Raw genomic sequence first — 18,637 nt, 5'->3', positions numbered from 1 at the left:
TACTTTATCTAATTGTTCGTTTAGTATTAACCATATTATTATTACATTCGAAAAGAGTGACAAATAAGGATCTATGATCTAATTTCCTAAATAGTTATCATTAAAACAAATAAAAATAAGTTTTAACCGTGATGCCGAGAATCTTCCTGAATGTTGGTTCTGCCCTCTGGTGCCGTTATTATTGGCATTCGGATGATGAGGACCAGCATATGTACCATATGCACCGCCTCCCCCTCCACCTCCTCCGCCACCACCAGCTCCGTAACGCCGTCTTCCAACTTCCGGTGACGTTACAGGGCTTTCTGCAGATGGCATTGGTTTCAGCATTCGTTTCAACGTGTTGGAGTCGAGAGAGATTCCATTTTGAGTACCTGAAAAGTAAAAAATAATAAATACTCTAATATTCAAGACATGTGCACTAGTTTTTTTAGAATCTAAAGCATTTTCTCTGAAATGCGTGACTTGGAAAAATCTTAAAATATACCTATTTAATTAACTGCAAACGTTCACTATTATTCGACTATAGTTATAATTAGCCACGGTAGTTATCTGTTTGCTAACGAAATTTGAAAATATTTTTACAATCTACATCTACACTAAATATTAAAAATATCTAAAAGAAAGGCACCTGGTTTGGTAGCTTCATAGTTAGAGAATTCACCCAACAAATGAAAGATGTGTATTTAAATCGGGTTTGGTCTATGTTTTTTTTTCTTTAAATAATTTATCATGAAAATGTATGGTACAAAGGCTTTACTAAGTAATATAATATTATATGCTAGATTTTATAAACCTGTTTCATTGAAAAGAAAATCTTTAGTCATTATTTAAAATTTTATCTTTTTTGAACAAAATAATGACACTATACTATTTTTATTTGGATTCGACGTTAAAAAAAAATGGATATTATAAAAGTATATCACACATGAAATTAATTTGTAAAACTGCGCGTCATAGGATTTTATCAGTCAGGAAAAATACGAAACTTGATCTCTCTCTAAATGTTAAATTCACAGTCCCACGATGGCGCAGATAATGTTGTAGGTGTATGTATGGTGTCTGAAAAATTCACATATTTTTAACCTAATAGGTTGAGCAAGTGACTAAATTCTATTTCTCGTAAAAACAAAAATTTGTTAATACAACCTCCACTCTATGGAACCCTATAATATTATGATTTTCATATGATCGGGCATGGTAAAAAAATGTCCAATTATTTCTATATCGACGTGATTTTTAATGACTTCTTGCAATTAAAACATTATAGGATAGTTAAATAAATTTTAATACATTTATTAGGCTTACCTATATTCATGTCTTCTGTGCTTTTTGACTTAGATCTCCTTGCATTTGTTGTGTTGTTGTTCATGACATTATGATGATGAGCTCTCATTTCAGCTTCTCTTACCTGAGATTGACAAACAAACTTGTTATAATTAAGTTTAACAGTACTTTATAAAAAAGAGGTTTTTATAATACTGACAGGTATTCATTTATGACTACCATGATAATAATTATTTTAACGGATAGGTAAAATGGTCATTTCCGCTATTATGAGCTTTTATAGTATATACTGCAGATGCATAATAAAGATTCATGCCTGTTTTTATAGATCTAATAATGTATTAGAGTTGTTTTTTTATGTCTGTTTGGACCCAAAGCATGGAAATATATATAATGGATTCAGCACATGGCTAATACACATTTTTCGTAAAAAATATATTTGACAAACCTCTTCGTGAGGTGGTTAAGATTCAAATCAGATTGCAGTGCTCTGTTTACTTACCTAGATACGTATTATACTAGATATTGTTTTTTTTTTAAATTCATAATCTTGCTCACTCTTAATCCACAGCTGTATGAAGGCCTCTTCTCGTTATTATTATCTTAGTAAATAAGCAAATATATGCGAGAATCGATTGTTCAAGATAAATTGAGTACGTGTAAAAATGGTAACGTATTATTTAAAAATTCACGATGTCATTATATTATTAGTGTTTATAGAGAATCTATATGGGAAACTGTATATATTAAATGTACAATAGCGTCCTAAAAATTAAATTGCTTCAACAATCATGAATAGTAAATATGGCTAGCAGTATTCCAAAAAACTGCCCCAAAATTAGACGTCCAGAATGCGCTTCAAAGAGAACAGCCGCGGTGGCCATGTTCCCGAAATCAATTTCAAATGTTAATTCCATGCCATGTATTGATGTTTCGAATAAAAAAAACTTACATATTTTTTTCAATATATTTATATTGGGCTTAAAAATAATGTTATATTTTTTGTTTTGTGTTCTTTCTAGGTTTAAAATATTTTTAAGTAGGTACTTATTAAGTTTGTTTAATGCCCAAAACGGGATTTTTAAGTTTATCTCCAATGATTTTTTTTAATTTTTGATAAATACATTATTTTTTACATATATTTACTAAAGAGGATGAAAAATATATTTTTTAAGCATGGTAATAATTAATTTTTACCAAAATGGAACTCTTTTTGTTTTAAAATGGTTTCAAAAATTGTGTGCTTAAACTTACCATATCCATGTCGCCATAATCCATACTCTTTGCAGTCGTCAATGTGTGGTGCATGTGTTCTTTGGATCGCTGACTAGATGATTTGGCTGGAGTAGGCCCTAGTGTTCCACCTGCCTGCACTCCTTCCGACTTCAACTCCTGAGTTCCACCTCCGGTGCCCGATGAAGCAGTTGTGCCTACGGATGTCTGATTTTCGTCCCCAGCACCAATCTAGAAATCATATTTTATAAACTGTATACAAACATGATACTTAGTTACTTTTTAAATAAAATATATATTTATTAACTTTATAATATATTTACAAGTAGGTACATAACAATAACATTTACGTAACTAAATGTTTATAATATTAATAATAAATATAAACATATTTAGCTTGCTTTATCTATGTGTATTATTTTATTATACGCTTTACGTGGCTGGTACACGTATTCAGGATGCCGCCAAAGAGTGCGGCACTTTGTACCCTTGTGGCACAGCCTCAAGGGTTCCGTCGCCGTGGCTGGCACTCCCTCACTCTGCAGCGGTGCTACAAGAGTGATCTACGTGCTGCAGGTCTGACATGCCGGAGGCGTAAGAGTTGGCGATGGACCGAGGGAAGTGGCGCCAACTGGTGCTTGCCCTATGCCGCAATGTTGGGACATGACAGGGTGGACGAAGAAAGAATTATTTTATTTTATAATCCACAATATAGCATAAATGGCTGCCTAGAAACTATATTATTATGTTAGCATTTTAAACATAATTTTCATTTAAAAATAATAAGAGCTACACATTATTTTTTTAATTTTTCTTTATTATTATTAGGTACTTGATGAAAATACATCGTATTATTATAAATAACAAACACTTAATTATGTTAAATTTGTGTATATTATTTCTGCAGTTGTGTTTACTACAAGATCGGTTTCTTCATTTTGAAAATTTTAATTGGACAATATTGTTATTAAATTATTAGTGTAAACAAAAAAATGTAGAAATAAAATGGTCTTGCATTATCAAAAAATGTGAACTGTAAATCCAATATAATTAATTGTTTATTATTTCTAACAATATAAGTTCCATTCATGTGCATTCATTTCGTCATAACAATATTATAATTATTTTATAGTTTTGTTACATACTTTGGTTTCAAAAAACATATCCAACGGTTTACAAAAATAATATTATTTTAATTAAAACGATGATAATGCAATAATGACATAATAAATATTATAATTTTTTCATTTTCGCATCCCTAATTTTTATATGATTTAAGTTATTGTGTATATTTACTTATTAGTAATTAAAAACCTCGCTTTTAAATTATACCTGCTTAAATTATGTATAATTTATCCACTTTTTTAAATTTGACCAAGTGATAAAAGCTAATGATCAAAAATAAGATCCTTACTAAAATACGAATAAAAACAATAAGTTTCCCGGTTATCATAAATCTGGGATTAATGTAAAATAATTCAATTAAAACATAACTTAAACTGAACATAATTTTGAAAACACTTCTGGGAAAATATGCAACCAACAGAAAAAATCCCAGCAGGAATCGAACCTGCGTCTCTCGTGATTCGCGCCCACGTAGATTGACCACAATGCTATAGGGTATCCTATCTAATTGCGATACATTTTAACGAATGACTTTTACAATACTCTCTGAAGTGCTTTCCAAAATGAGTTACTATTGGCAATCGGCTTTTGTATTTTAATCAATGTAGGTATCAATTACTTTAATTTGTTAACCGACGTCACAGATTACTCCAAATAAAAGATTGTTACGTTCTTAAATCTTGTGAATTATTCGTTGAATAAAAAAATAGTTAACAACTTAAACTATTTGAAATTGTAATGATAACAAAATAAGCGGGAACATATATTTAGTCTTGTTGTGAAATAACTGAAGAAGTCTTTCTTACGTTATCTTGAGTGCCAACAGAAGCGGTGACTGTCTTGGGCGTGCTGGTTGCATTTCCTGTCATGGTGGACGTCTCTTGTGATTTTGACATTCGGCTTCCTGTGCCAGTTTGACTCGCCGAATCACCAGATCGAGCAGTTCCTAGAATGTTAATTGAATTACATTTTAATGTAAATTTAAATAATGGGCACTTTTCCGTTCGGAAATTTGAATCGATCGTATATTTTCATGATATAAAATAATTAATCATTAAAAGTAAAACATAGTCTTAAATTGTGGCGTATACCTAACTATTAATCATGAATTACATATTTTCATTGTTTCATCGATAATTTAATTTAAATAATTCCAGCTTTGTTCTAATGTTTTTAAACTTTTCTGTCGTGACATTCCACATAAGTGTGAATTCAATAGTCTTGACAGAAAATATGACGTAGATAGAGCGACGCCGAGTGATAAAAAACGATGCTATTGGCTTCATGTAAGAGCAGTCGAAAATAATAACGATGTCAATAAATAAATTTATCATATGTAATTCGTGCGCAGTAGAATAAATCGCAAGCTGCACAATTTCAAGGCTAAGTTGTTCAACTATACCTATTATATTTAACTTTTTCCTATATTAAAAGCCTTCATAAAATATATGCGCTGTTTATAACTTCTTTCGATCAATATTAATTTATTGACTAGATATCATAACGTTATGTTCATTTGCCAAAGATAAGCAGACTTTTTCCAAATAAGTGGTACCTATATTAATTAATTTTAAATGGTGTTAGAATAAAAACCGCTATTATTGCTTAAAAACGCTTTTTACGTTGTTGCTCGAAACTTGCTTCTTGGACGAAGGTAAACGATTATACGAAAAGTATAACAAACATACAAAGATAGTCCGTGATCAATGTATTATTAAGATCATACATAATTTAAACGGAAAATAATTTTCAACAGTAGGTGGGACGAAATTTTTCACTCATTGCCAATCGGAGACCGACTGTCGAGGTGTAAGCACGTCAATTTTTTTGGTGATGGCGTCGGAGGAATATATTCTTAAATCGTATAAAGATGACTAAAAACGTTAGCCATTTACTTGAAAAAGAAAACATGTCAATGAATATACTAATATTATTACTAATATAACAATAACATAACATTAAATGGACGCGTGTTGAATTTTTATGAAAAATTATATTTCGTTCGGCTCGCGTCATTTGCACAATCCGCGCATCGCCTAGTCACGATCTTTTTAGACCATGGCTCAACTGAAGTATAGCCTTAAGTAACGCACGTCAATTTATTCTATTGTATTTGAGTTGATTTAAAATATGTAAAACTTATTTAAAATATTATTTATATCCAGAAACAAAAACAATATGCGGCTTTAACACCGACAATAGTCCCACTAATTTCATAGTATTCAACGATGATACTAGTTTCTCCCGTCGTAATCTCATTATACACGGATGGAATAATAAATTAATTCACTATATTTGTAGCATTTTTTTATTTTATATTATATTCGTCTAGTACTTCAATATTTTTTTATGAGTAAACGTTAAATAATCATATATTGTCAATTCTTTTCAAAGCATTTACAGATTGGCTTTGAAGTTTATAATATAAGTAGATAATCTACTATAAACGGTTGAATAATATATAATCTTTCACATCATTACGACCTTCATAATATTATATCTTCTCCACAGTTTTGTTTTATTTTAAGGTGTGATTGATTTATTTTCAGTGGATATGCCGATAATATTAAATCCAAATATATACAATTTCACAATATACGGACGAGTATAATTAGTTAAGGTATTCGATTCAATTTATCATAATGTATATTATAATAAAATAATTACAAGATAAAAAGAACTTTTTATGTACAACGTTTTTAAATTTTCTGTTGAATCATATAAACTTGACTTGACTACCTTAAATGATCAAAAAAATTTGCACTTGATAGAAATAATACTGAAATGTCATTTTGACATTTCAAATTGATTTCCATAGTAACGCACGTATATATTAATAATATAGTTGCTGAGTCCCCAGACCCCTAGCAACCAATAATAATGGATTGGATTACGGATTTCTTCCGAAATAACTTTTCATACAAAACAGAATTAACTGAAAATGAATTCAATTCTACTTAAAGATGGTTAAAAATATTAAAAGAATGCATTGGCATCGAGTTCTGATATATTCTAAAAGTTTCAAATGTTTAGCTAGTCGGTAAGTTAGTTAAAAATCGATTGCAAGATTTGTACTGGATAAACAACCACCTGACAAATAAAAATACGACCTAATAAAAACGTTGTAAAAGACACATCTCTGATAGGTTTTTTTTCCATACCAACAGGAAAGGAGTGCCGATATATTATTAAGTAGGTACTTGTCGAATATTTAGTCAACAATGGTGTTATCTACCATCTATTAAAAGATAGTCCAATTAAGGATAAGTCAATATCTGTGCATCTACAGACCGGGTCATCGATTATGTCTTACAAAGTTTCTTGTCATATATAAATATATTAGAAAAAACTCCAGTAATGGCCTTAGTAATGTAGGTGTCTACTTGTCCCCTCTTTAAGCTATACAACTGTTTTATTAATCTAATACTTTTAAACCTTATATGTGAGATGTGGAGTACGATGTCAATCCAAATTTGGCAAAATTGTGTTATTACTTAATTGAGTTAGCATTTACCTGGTAGAATTCCATTTTACAAGAAATGAAAATATAATTAATATTAAATTCTACAGTTTTTTAAAAAGGTTTGTGATAGCTATTTCGGTTGTAACACCATTATCAAGGCTATTCAGATAGGCCGCTTGCCCTTGCTTAAATACTACACGTGTATAGATAGAGACAGAATACATTCTCTTACTCGTTCCAGCAATATAATGAATTTGTACACTAATTATTAATTGTAATATTATTAATACTTTGAAAACCCTAAATGGGTTTTTTAATTTTAATTTTAATTTTGATAAATTATGATATCCATTGAAAACCCCACTTAGGGTTTTCAAAGTATTAATAATATTGTTATATATTATTTAAATTATTTATTATATAAATTACAAAATGTTTAAATCATTGGTAATCATTAAATTTTACCACCTGTAAAGTTCGCAATATTGTTATACCATATTTTACTTCTCATAGGATTTACCTTTAACATACAGAAATAAAAAAAATTAACGATTTAAATAAAAAATATAACTAGGTTTAACTGAAGTGGATATGGTTTTATTAAAAAAGATTTATAGCTTGAAATAGCTATCAATATAAATAATACAATCGTAGAAATAACAAAAATATTGTTTCGAGAGCAATACAAAGGAGTTTCACTTTGTAAATACCAGTTAAATTGATAATGATAATTCAGTGTAGGAATATTTAGTAGTTACCTTTTGGTGGAGGTGGGTGTCCCTGAGCTGGCGCAGGAGGCGCAGCGCCGCTGACGTTGTCGTAGAGCGAGGTGCTGGACGTAGCGGTGGCAACCTTATCGCCCAGGCCGCCGCCTACGCCACCTACGCCTACGCCGCTACGAGCCTCAGTCTCCGTAGCACGCGTCGTAGCACGGGGTAATGTTGATGAGCCTATAAATAATAAAGCGGTAATTAGCTACCCAGATTTTTATAATACGTTCTGTGTAATACCTGTGTAAATATTCCACCTAGATGAAATAATGATGTTATGGATTGAATTTAATTTTCATAAATAGGTACAGTAAAAAAAACAATGATTCGGTTCGTGGATTGTATGTGTACGAATACGTACGAATGCACACTCAGCGGTTTTCAGGTATTTAATACGGCTCCCCATCCGCATGCACACCATCGAACAACCGAATCATTGTTTTGTTTTTACTGTACAATGTCATTTCTCATATTTTTTTCAGTTTACATCATGAGTTGTAATGTATAAACTGCTTTTATAAATAAAGAATAATAGATTCGCACAAATAAATAATTATGTCTGATAACATAAGAAAAACTGAACATTTATGTAATATATAATATACTTAATGTGTCAAAATGTCTTTGCCCATAGTCTTGTCGTGAACATGTAAACGAAACTGTGTATAATATTATTCGAAAGTATTCTTTTTTTATTATTTAGCTACGAAGTATAAGTTGAGTTTAACTGTACATTTATATAATATTAATGCTTATACTAACAAAAAAATACATATTATCCACAATAGGTAGGTACATAATATTATAAATGTTAGCTTCTACCATGTGGTAGGAATAATTTAATAATATTTGAATTTTACACTATATTAGATACATTTGGAGACTCAAAAACGCTTTGACATTTGGCTGAGCTATAAACATCTCAAGATCAAGTAATAGTATAGTTTTAATATTTCACACAATAAAATACTTTTTATAATTAAATTTCATGACGTAGATCTCATCCTTTAGTAATAATTATGAAAAATTCATTATGGTTCTAAAATTGACTATGTTTATTACCCAAACCACCGATGTAGATTTTTTTCAATAAATGCATTTTACTTTTCCTCTATCATTCCCATGGTATATTCTTACCTAAAACAGTGCATAGTTTACAATTCACATGGTGTGACCAGAGGGATCGGGCTTTTTTCCCCTCAAAATGACAGATTGCAGGTTTATCTACATCAAATAGGTACTATATTATTACACGATATGATATTTTTCTACAATTCTCCGGTATTTTCACATCTCAAAAAGTTCTATTTTACTACTGATTGCTTGATTGAGAATCATTGACTACATCACATCTACATCATACAGAATAATAAAAAATAACAACATTTAACTAACCATGTTTGTAAGTTAAAGCACAATTTTAAAGGATTGAATTTGGTGAATGCATTCCTTGCTCAGTTCGTCTGACATTTTATTTTGTATATTGTATTAGTTTAGTAATATGATTCCGTAATTTGGTTTGCTAATTTTTTTAAATTTAAAAACTGAACTATTAATACTTACGATATCGTGGATCTTGTGATCTCAGCCTATTGTATTGTTCTGCCGTCATACAAGTGCATTGTGGTTCTCTGAAAAAAAAGAAATAAAACATTATAATGAGTAAATACATTTTTAACTGATTTTAAGGGTATCTAATCTGTAACTTAATTTGAGTAAAACGTGAATTTATAACTACACCACGAGAAAGTATTCAATTAAATCTCAAATTTCAACAAGAATATGGATTAAGTACTAAATATTGATAGGTTACGTAGTGATTTCACTTATACGATGATCGCATAGCAGCGCATTTTTTCAAGGTGTGTTCGCTTGGGATTAAGTTATTTATACACAAAATATTCATCTGTATAACATCATTTTTTTACGTGCCTCTACGTGCTTCTTTCTCCCATTGGCTCTGTTTACTTTAAATCATATAAATTCAGCCAAAGCACACTGAGTGCATGGTGAGTTTAGTCTTCGGTAGCAGTTCCTAAGACATTCCTAGATTTTTTTAAATCTGATACACGTCCAAACGTAAAGTCATGTGATACACTCGATTAAGATCAGATGCGGTGTGAACGGTATGGTTTGGTGAGGCCATTAACGTAAATTTATAACATCTCTATGCTGTAAGAATATAAGTACGTCCAAACAGGGTATTTAAATATAATATATATAATCTCATAATATAATATATAATATATAGTCTCATTCAAATACAATATATAAATATCAAGAAACTATTTTTTTTATTCAACGAATAATTCACAAGATTTAAGAATGGAACATTCCAATAATTATTGAACATATCTAACTTTGAAAACATTTCTGAGACAATATATTATAACCAAAAGAAAAATCTTTTTGAAAATGTCGGTTCGTAATTAAAGCAATACCTACATTGATTTAAAATACAAAAGCCGATCGCCAATAGTAAGTCAATTTGGAAAGCACTTCAGAGAGTTATTGCAATTAAGTATGGCGCCTATAGCATAGTGGTCTACGTGCATAGGCGCGAAACCCGAGAGATGCAGATTCGATTCCTCCTGTGTATCTTACTTTATTCAAAAAGATTTTTTCTATTTGTTAATATATTTTTTCAGAAGTGTTTTCAAAATTATGTATGTTATATAAATATCACTTCAAATTACATAAAAAAAACTGGAATGCAATATCTGTGCACTAACCCGTCAATATTGTATATTATTTGATTTAAAATAAGGGTGTCAGTTAATAAGGAAAAAAATAGTATCGAAATATTCGACGAAGCTTTTTGGAAAAAGCTTTATGTTTCTGAAACTATATTGTAAGCATTCTGATACAACGCATGTTTGGCTAAAAAAAAGCAAACGAAAACACTTGAAAATTTTAAATATTCATGTATCCCTGCTCAGCGCTCTACTTGCTTATTCGTAAATATTTCATCGTTTGTAGGAAATAGACAGACATAGTAAGAAATTTCAAGTATCTACCTATCAAATATTGCATAAAGCGACGAAAAACTCGGAAAACTATTACACTAGATATGCTTGCTATTTTCTATATGTATAAGGAAACTCATATGAAAATATTATAAACGTATACTTACTACTTACTTACTACTAATTTACATTTTATGAATGATTTTGGCGTGTATAACTATATTTTATTACCTATGATTATTTTTATTGTAAATATATATCTTATTTTTAATATGAAGATAGGAAACAAATAGCTTGTAATTTTGACTACACGCGTGATTGAATTCCGTGATAATCATAAGAAAAATAGGGTGATTACTATGCAACAAATATATTTCTTAATTAATTAATAAAATTGTAGCAATCCTAAAATTTAATTTTATTATTAATACTTCAAGTAAAAAATATGCTTAGTATTATTAATTAGTTTCTTAACTATGTAACTATTTATGCATACTTGTATTAGGATATTAATAAATATGACGTATCTACATACTTACTTAATTTTTTATGCTTTTTGATATTACTGTCTATTTATTTTGAGCAATATTTTTTTCATTCAAATACAATACAAAATGAAATCAGTTGATATTTTCGTTAAAAATATTTTTTTCTTCTCCTGATGACATAAAATGTATTCTGTGTGCGATTCAATTTTATTAAATTATTTTAAGGTATTGATAAGTAGAAACTTTACTTTTGAAACAACCAAAAAAATAGTAAATGTTTCCTATGTACTGAAAGATATATGTATATAAAATGCCTTTTTCTCTCTTAGTTACTGCAAATAATAATCAAAATATTTTCAATGGTGAGAATTGCATGATGCATAGCTTTTTTGATGCGTTGCTTTATTTACGAAATTTTGTCATAAAAGGTGTTAATTACCTAGCTCTATTGGGACTGGCCGGCGTGGAGACAGGCTTCCTCTTGGCCTTGGGCTTCTGCTTTCCATTAGGCGCATCCTTGAGGCTGTAGCTGGATGACGCCTTCCTGGCGAACTTAAACTGCGGCGACTGCAATTCGTCACGCTGACGTTTGAATGCAACATCAATCTCTTTACATACAGACAACACACGGCTCGGGGAAATAAAAAATACAACACTTATCGGGAAGGGAAACAGTACTGCCTCAATAAATTACATTTTCAATGAATTACGTTACCGGAAGATGTAGAATAATAAAAATTTAAGGATATATGATTTAGATTAACGTTATTCTTATCAGAGTGATTAATAAAGCGACGAAAAACCATTTGAATCTAGAGTCAGTGACTATATTTGCCTTACATGAATTGCTATGATTGATTTACAAAATGCGATATACCTACTTGGTTTCTCAACACAGTGTCTATATAAGAAATATTATGTGCTTGAATAATATATAAGTTTTAAAAAAATAACTGACTATGAACACTAGTAATTTCTGTAGGAGGTTACTAGTGTATTTTTTATAAGTACTTTTTATAAGTAATTGGGTTAAATAATTTAATAAAAAGTTACAATGAGTTACAAATCTTGACTGGAGGAGATGTTTTATATATTAGAGGAATTTTGGGATATGGATAGTTTTATAAATTACCTATATATTAATTTTCTATGTAATTCTCTTTGGAAAATATGATTTTAATAAACTTATAAACTTAATAAATACATAAGCTACAATCGCCTAAATTGACTATAAAAATATGAATATAATACACGTTATAAGAGACAGTTTATTGGTATATTCCAACTAAAATTTACTTGATATTATATACATAACATGTCTGATAAATCTTATGATTGCATGATGCCTGAAGGAGGAAAATGTAAAATAGTCGTGAGTTTTATTTATTGAATTGTACTTGCGGAAGGCCAATTATTATCATTCAATTTTACTTTAAATTCTGTGTTTATTGAAATATTATAATAATTTTGTTGAGTTATCATTATTATTGAGTCTATTATTCAGTATGTGAGAAGATTCATTTGATTTTAGCTAAGTACTGTTTTTGGAAATAAGATGGGGGTGATATTGGATATTATGAAAATAAAAAAATATTAATAAACTTATTTATAGCAATTAATAATCATTTTCTTAAAAAATATCAAATAAATAAATATAGAAATAGGTATGTTGGAAGGTGTTAAGCCAAAAATTGTAAGAGACAATTTAAAACTTTACTATAAATTATAAATTAAATTGACAATTGTATTGCTATCATATAATTATATATATATATATATATATATATATATATATATTTAATAATGCCTTATCAAAATATGTAATTATTTTGTCATATAGGTAATTAATCTTTCTGAAAAGATTTTGGGAAAGTTAAAAGTAAAAAAAAATCCATAGGTAAATAATACGCTCTTAATACCCCTTACACACTTTTGGCTTATCAATCTTAAATTAATATCTGAAAATGAACGGTACGGTGACCTAAACGCTATTATTTCGTTTGAGGCAACGAAATTAATTAATTTATTAAATTTATAATTACATAATTTGTTACGATATAACTAAATATGCATTTCAAATTATAACACTACTTATGAAGCAATTACGTATTTTTCCACCACTAAAAATAGTTGATATTTTCAGTTAAGTCACCTCATTTCTCGATTCCAGATATCGGCAATACTAATTTTTTTTTTTTTGTTTCTACAAAAGACAGTGTAGTGAAATTAAATTATTACATTTTCAATTATAATATATTATAATCTCAATTATAATATATTATAATTGGAGAGTTTGAATAAATACGTTCTTAACGGTCAAGAAACACATTATAGAATGTAAGATTTTGAAAACATCCCACATAATATAATTAAATTTATTATAATCCATATCAAATAGACTTTTAAACATTATTTGAGAACAAACGACCCAGTTTTAGTAAAATAAAATTGATTTAGCTTATTGACACAATTCATATAGGTAGTCAAAAAGATCATAGATAAAAGTATCGTTGACCGATAAAGCCATTTTGTAAGAAATATTTGGTTTCCACCAAAACATGTAAGTCTTTATCACTTTCACACTTAATGAATCTGTATTTTAATCTAATGACAGTAATTTTACTGTAAAGCTTACTTCCTTATTTTTTCAGGTTTTAATGTATTATTAGCACTGACTTTTAGATTGTAACCTCACACTGTTTCAAATTTTGTAGCGTTTGGGCGTATATTGAATTCAGCTCTCCAATGATATTTAAAAGAAGTACATAGCTCAAGCCATGATATTTATATTTGAATATGGAAAAGTTTTTTTTCGTCGAAGAACCACAAGTAAAATGATTCATCTGAAAGATTTCTTTCTAAAGTTTTCTTTGAACAATATTTTGGGTTTTTCACGGATTCGCATAAAGACGGATCAAGAATTTTAACTTTTGTTTATCTAACTCTGAAAATAAATCATTGACGGTTGAACGCCATTTGTTTACAAATAATATGAATTATTTCAAATTTTCAAATCATAAAATATGCATTTAGGCTAAATAAAACTATTTTTAGTATAATTTAAAGCATATTAATTTATACTTATTTTTGTTTAGTTAGTCTAGTCTAGTTTAGTTTAGTCTTTAGTTGTGGTTTGGTTTAATTTATGCTGATATCGATTGTATTTTGATAAATGACACGATATATAAATATCTGTAATCTTTGGTCAATTGACTAATTAGTTTTAAAAGATGTTAATTAATCACAATAATGTTCATATATTCAAAAAATCAGAATAACTCTATTACTACTATTTATTTAACAGAATATATAAGTAAATATTCTCATTGAAGATAACTAACAAAGTAAAATACAGAATAAAATAAATAATCTGTAATTATTGGAGACATCATTTTAAACGAAGTGTTAATAATATGTCATATATTAATATGCTGAGGAAACTTATATTACGTGACAAATGGCATCATTTCTTATTGTCGATGGTTAAAGTAGAGTAGAATTAACAACGTTTGAAAATAAAATTTAATAGTCAGAACTGTAAAAATTAAAAACTAACATTTCTTACTTAATTCATGTCAAAATTGGAGTTAACAACTTTTGAAACTACACGATTCAATTTATAATATATTCAAAATTGGTTTCGTTTCGTTTAGTCGAATCTTTCTTTATTTTTCTTTCGACCATGTCCAATCCTAATAGGATCATATGGGCCTCCATAGAGTAGAGGTTTGTATCAACAGATTTTGTTCTTTACGAGAAATGGATGTCAGCCAACCTATTAGATCCATACCCTGACAGACAATTGTAAAACAATATGTGTACTTGCCAGACCAAGGATTCAAACCTGGGACCCACAGCGTTATATTCCAACGCTTAAGCCGTGCGGCCACCGTGGGTGATGTTGTTAGTCGAATCTATTGTAACGAATTTTATCATATTTACCATTGCAGATTCTTTTCGGTTTACACAGAGAAATTAAATTTTCAGTCTTTTAATTATAAATCAGTCATTTGCCATAAATTCACCAAAGACAACAGATTTAAATTAACACACGCGTGATATAATACATGGTCTAAATTAGCTATATCTATATAGTAGTTAACCATCATATTTCAATAATCAGTATATTATGTCATATTATATGATATCATGGTGATAAACCTAAATTTTAGTTTGACAATATAAAATTTTTTTTTTTAAATTAAATATAATAATATATAGTACTTTTTTTACATAAAATAATAACAATCAGTATATCCTGACGTTGTCTCTTAATAGTGATCAGTTGAGAACGTATCTCTAAGCAAATAAAACAGTTGTCAATCGGTTGACCTTATGTTAATAAATTTTGCTGTAATTTGAATCAATATGACAATTGATTAAATATATAATAAGGATACAAAGAAATTATTGGTAGATCTTTACATACATTTAAAATATTCTCGTATTCGTTAATATAACTATTTTTCGATTTAATATGAATATGCAAAATTATTCACATATCATCATAGTATTATAATAAAACTACTACTGCATTATTGAAATATGTATAGCATTAATTATTGAATCACTATAAAAAATACTAAAAATGCAAACTTTCTCTGCTTCGATTTGAAAGAGACTTTGACGTAAAATATTTTATTATGTTTTGTGAAAACTTACGCAGCATTCTCGGAATTGTTTGGCGTCAATCGGCGACGTGAAGTTGAGACCCCAAGTGTCGTTCGTCATGGGGTCCTTCCAGTAGACAAAGCACTCAGACGCCTGTCCGATGCGGGTTCCTGGAAAGTAATACAATAAGAGACTATAAAAAATATTCTATAATCATAATGTGTAAAATAACAACGAATAAATCGAAAAATTACTTATTGACTTTTATGAAAGACGTTTAAATAACATATTAAAAAAGAGCTATTAGGAATCTGCACCTATCTTATGACTATTACAGCAGGTTTGCTAAAAGATAAACTACTATCATTTAGACTCCCAAAACATGGCATATTCTTCCATTCTAGCCTATCTTAACTAAATATGTTGCACCGTAACTAGAAGAAATGCGGGTCCCTGGAAAGTAACACAATAACAGATGTTAAAAAATCTACTATAATTATAATGTGTAAAATAAAAACGAATAAATTTATTGACTTTTATGAAAGACGTTTCACATACCTATTAAAAAAGAGCTTTTAGGAATCTGCACTTATCTTATGACTATTACAGCAAAGCTTTCTAACAAGATAAATTATCATTTAAACTCCCAAGACGTAGCTTACTTATCGTTCCATTCTAGTCTATCTTAAACAAAGAGTTTGCTCTATAAATAGACGAAGTACGTATGACATATTGTTGATTGCGTTTTTTGTGATTGCTCATTAAAATATTCCAAGTGATAATGGTTTGGTATAATTGACTTCCTATAGTATGTACAAAAATTTATAATAGTGTCTGTTCTTTCGTGGGTAGCTACATTACAATGTGAATGCATTGTTGGTTTCACTACAATTCAAAAATGTGTTGCAGTTGAAATTGTCAATATTTTATGAGTACTTATAGTTCGTTAGGTTAGGTTCATGTACTGGACAATTTATTATAAATTCTCAGATTATATAGTGTGCATATAATATAATATATTAAAATACAACTAAAATTTTCTGAAAATATATAAAATGCGACATTCGTCAGTTTTAGCCTGTGCCCTACACAAGATGAGTTTTTTTGTACACTCCATCAATGTCGGTGAAATATGATTCAAAGTTAGGATATTTATTTTCATTTGTGAAAATATTAAAACATGTTTTTTTTTATCAAATTGATGTTTGCATTAAATTATATATGAACGTACACAATTAATAGTTTTGTCAGCTCGGTATCATCAATAAAATAAGTTTATGAATATTGTATGATGACTTCATGTTATTTGAAGTCGTTTAAATATAAAAAAAAAAATACTTTTTAACTTTTTTGCTCGAATATACTGAATTTGAAATATATGGACTGTAGTCAGATTCAGAATTATAATATTAATGTGTTTTCAATTTACTTGTGTGGAATAAAGGCGTAGACATACTTGAAACTTTTAAAGTTTCCATCATACGTCGAGGAATACAGGTAAATTACCCTAAATTGGGTAAATGTGATTTAAATTCACATCTTTATATTATACACACAACTATTATATTTATCAAACTGTATTTTTGTATTAAAATGTGAAAAAAAAGTAGAGTTGAATATTATTATCGAATAAAACATATAAATACTAGAAGGTGTAGGTAGACTTATAAATTCTCTTAATCAAATTCCAATAATACTATTGCTTGCGGTCCCCAAATTGAATTGGATGCGGTATTTTTATTGTAAGAGAGCTAAATAAGAGGCAGCAAACAGCAAAGAAAGAGGTAGACAGTCAGTAACCAGCGAAGAGCAAAATAAATACCCCGCGGCGCTGGAGAAAACCGAAATTTTCCCTTTAACCCTAACTTGCTATGGATCAACGTTACCCCACGTCAGTGTCTACAGTCGTTCCTTCGAAAAAATATCAACATCGGTAAGGCATACAATGATCGAATTGCTATCACTATGGTTTAAAACAAAATTTACCAATTAAAATACTATCAATTATAACATTGATACCAACATTGGTGCCTACCAGCGTGGGTCGGCCAATGAGTAAGCTTAATTATTTGTACGGGTACATATTAACTTTAAAATGTACATGTAATAATTCTGTAACTAAATCATTTATAATATATAATTTCAGGAAGTGCTCCGTACTGAGGCGATGGCAAAATCATGGATTAGAGAGAGCTTTGATAGGATATACCGCTCTGCAATATAAAATAAAAACCCAGACACTCAGACCCTGTGTATTATCTAGTCTTAACTCGGATTTGAGACAATTGTTACTTAGTTGACAATCACGTTCACTGTAATAGATACACTATATCGTGTCGTCGTTCTATAATGAACATCGCTCTCCATTCTAATTTTGTTTTAACTGGAACCTATCGAGACTTAAATCGAAATGATCCTCGTTCAAAAATGATCCATCTACAAATCCTTCACAGTTTTAATGTTACTTTAATAAATTTCAATATATTAAAAAAAACTAACACACACAGTATGTACATAATATATTTTACTACACATATTGCATAGATTTATATAACAGATTATTTTCAATGTATTAGAGTAATGTTTCAAAGCTCTTGTCATTAGCAATCAAATGATATTTTTGCTTATTACATGTCCTATTTCTTCTTTAATGAGTATAATAGAATTATTCCATAAATTATATGTTTGCTTATACTG

At 29.1% G+C, this 18,637-nt stretch overlaps 1 protein-coding gene across 1 annotated transcript in view; it reads right to left on the bottom strand.

The window, feature by feature from the left end:
- The window catches only part of sif (guanine nucleotide exchange factor still life), a 386,622-nt gene that overhangs the window by 343,414 nt on the left and 24,571 nt on the right, over nt 1–18,637 (bottom strand). The window contains exons 4-11 of the mRNA XM_085952659.1: nt 15,992–16,110; nt 11,769–11,911; nt 9,439–9,506; nt 7,864–8,055; nt 4,449–4,588; nt 2,539–2,748; nt 1,306–1,408; nt 128–371 (exon numbers count right to left, since the gene is read on the bottom strand). Of these exons, the coding sequence (XP_085808785.1) occupies nt 128–371; nt 1,306–1,408; nt 2,539–2,748; nt 4,449–4,588; nt 7,864–8,055; nt 9,439–9,506; nt 11,769–11,911; nt 15,992–16,110 (1,219 nt within the window). The remainder of the gene's footprint in view (nt 1–127; nt 372–1,305; nt 1,409–2,538; nt 2,749–4,448; nt 4,589–7,863; nt 8,056–9,438; nt 9,507–11,768; nt 11,912–15,991; nt 16,111–18,637) is intronic.

Source organism: Rhyacophila brunnea, unplaced genomic scaffold (assembly GCF_057557595.1).
Source record: "Rhyacophila brunnea isolate RB1 unplaced genomic scaffold, BYU_Rbru_1.0 scaffold_3, whole genome shotgun sequence".
NCBI lineage: Eukaryota > Metazoa > Arthropoda > Insecta > Trichoptera > Rhyacophilidae > Rhyacophila > Rhyacophila brunnea.
This window is presented reverse-complemented; position numbering and strand designations above follow the sequence as displayed.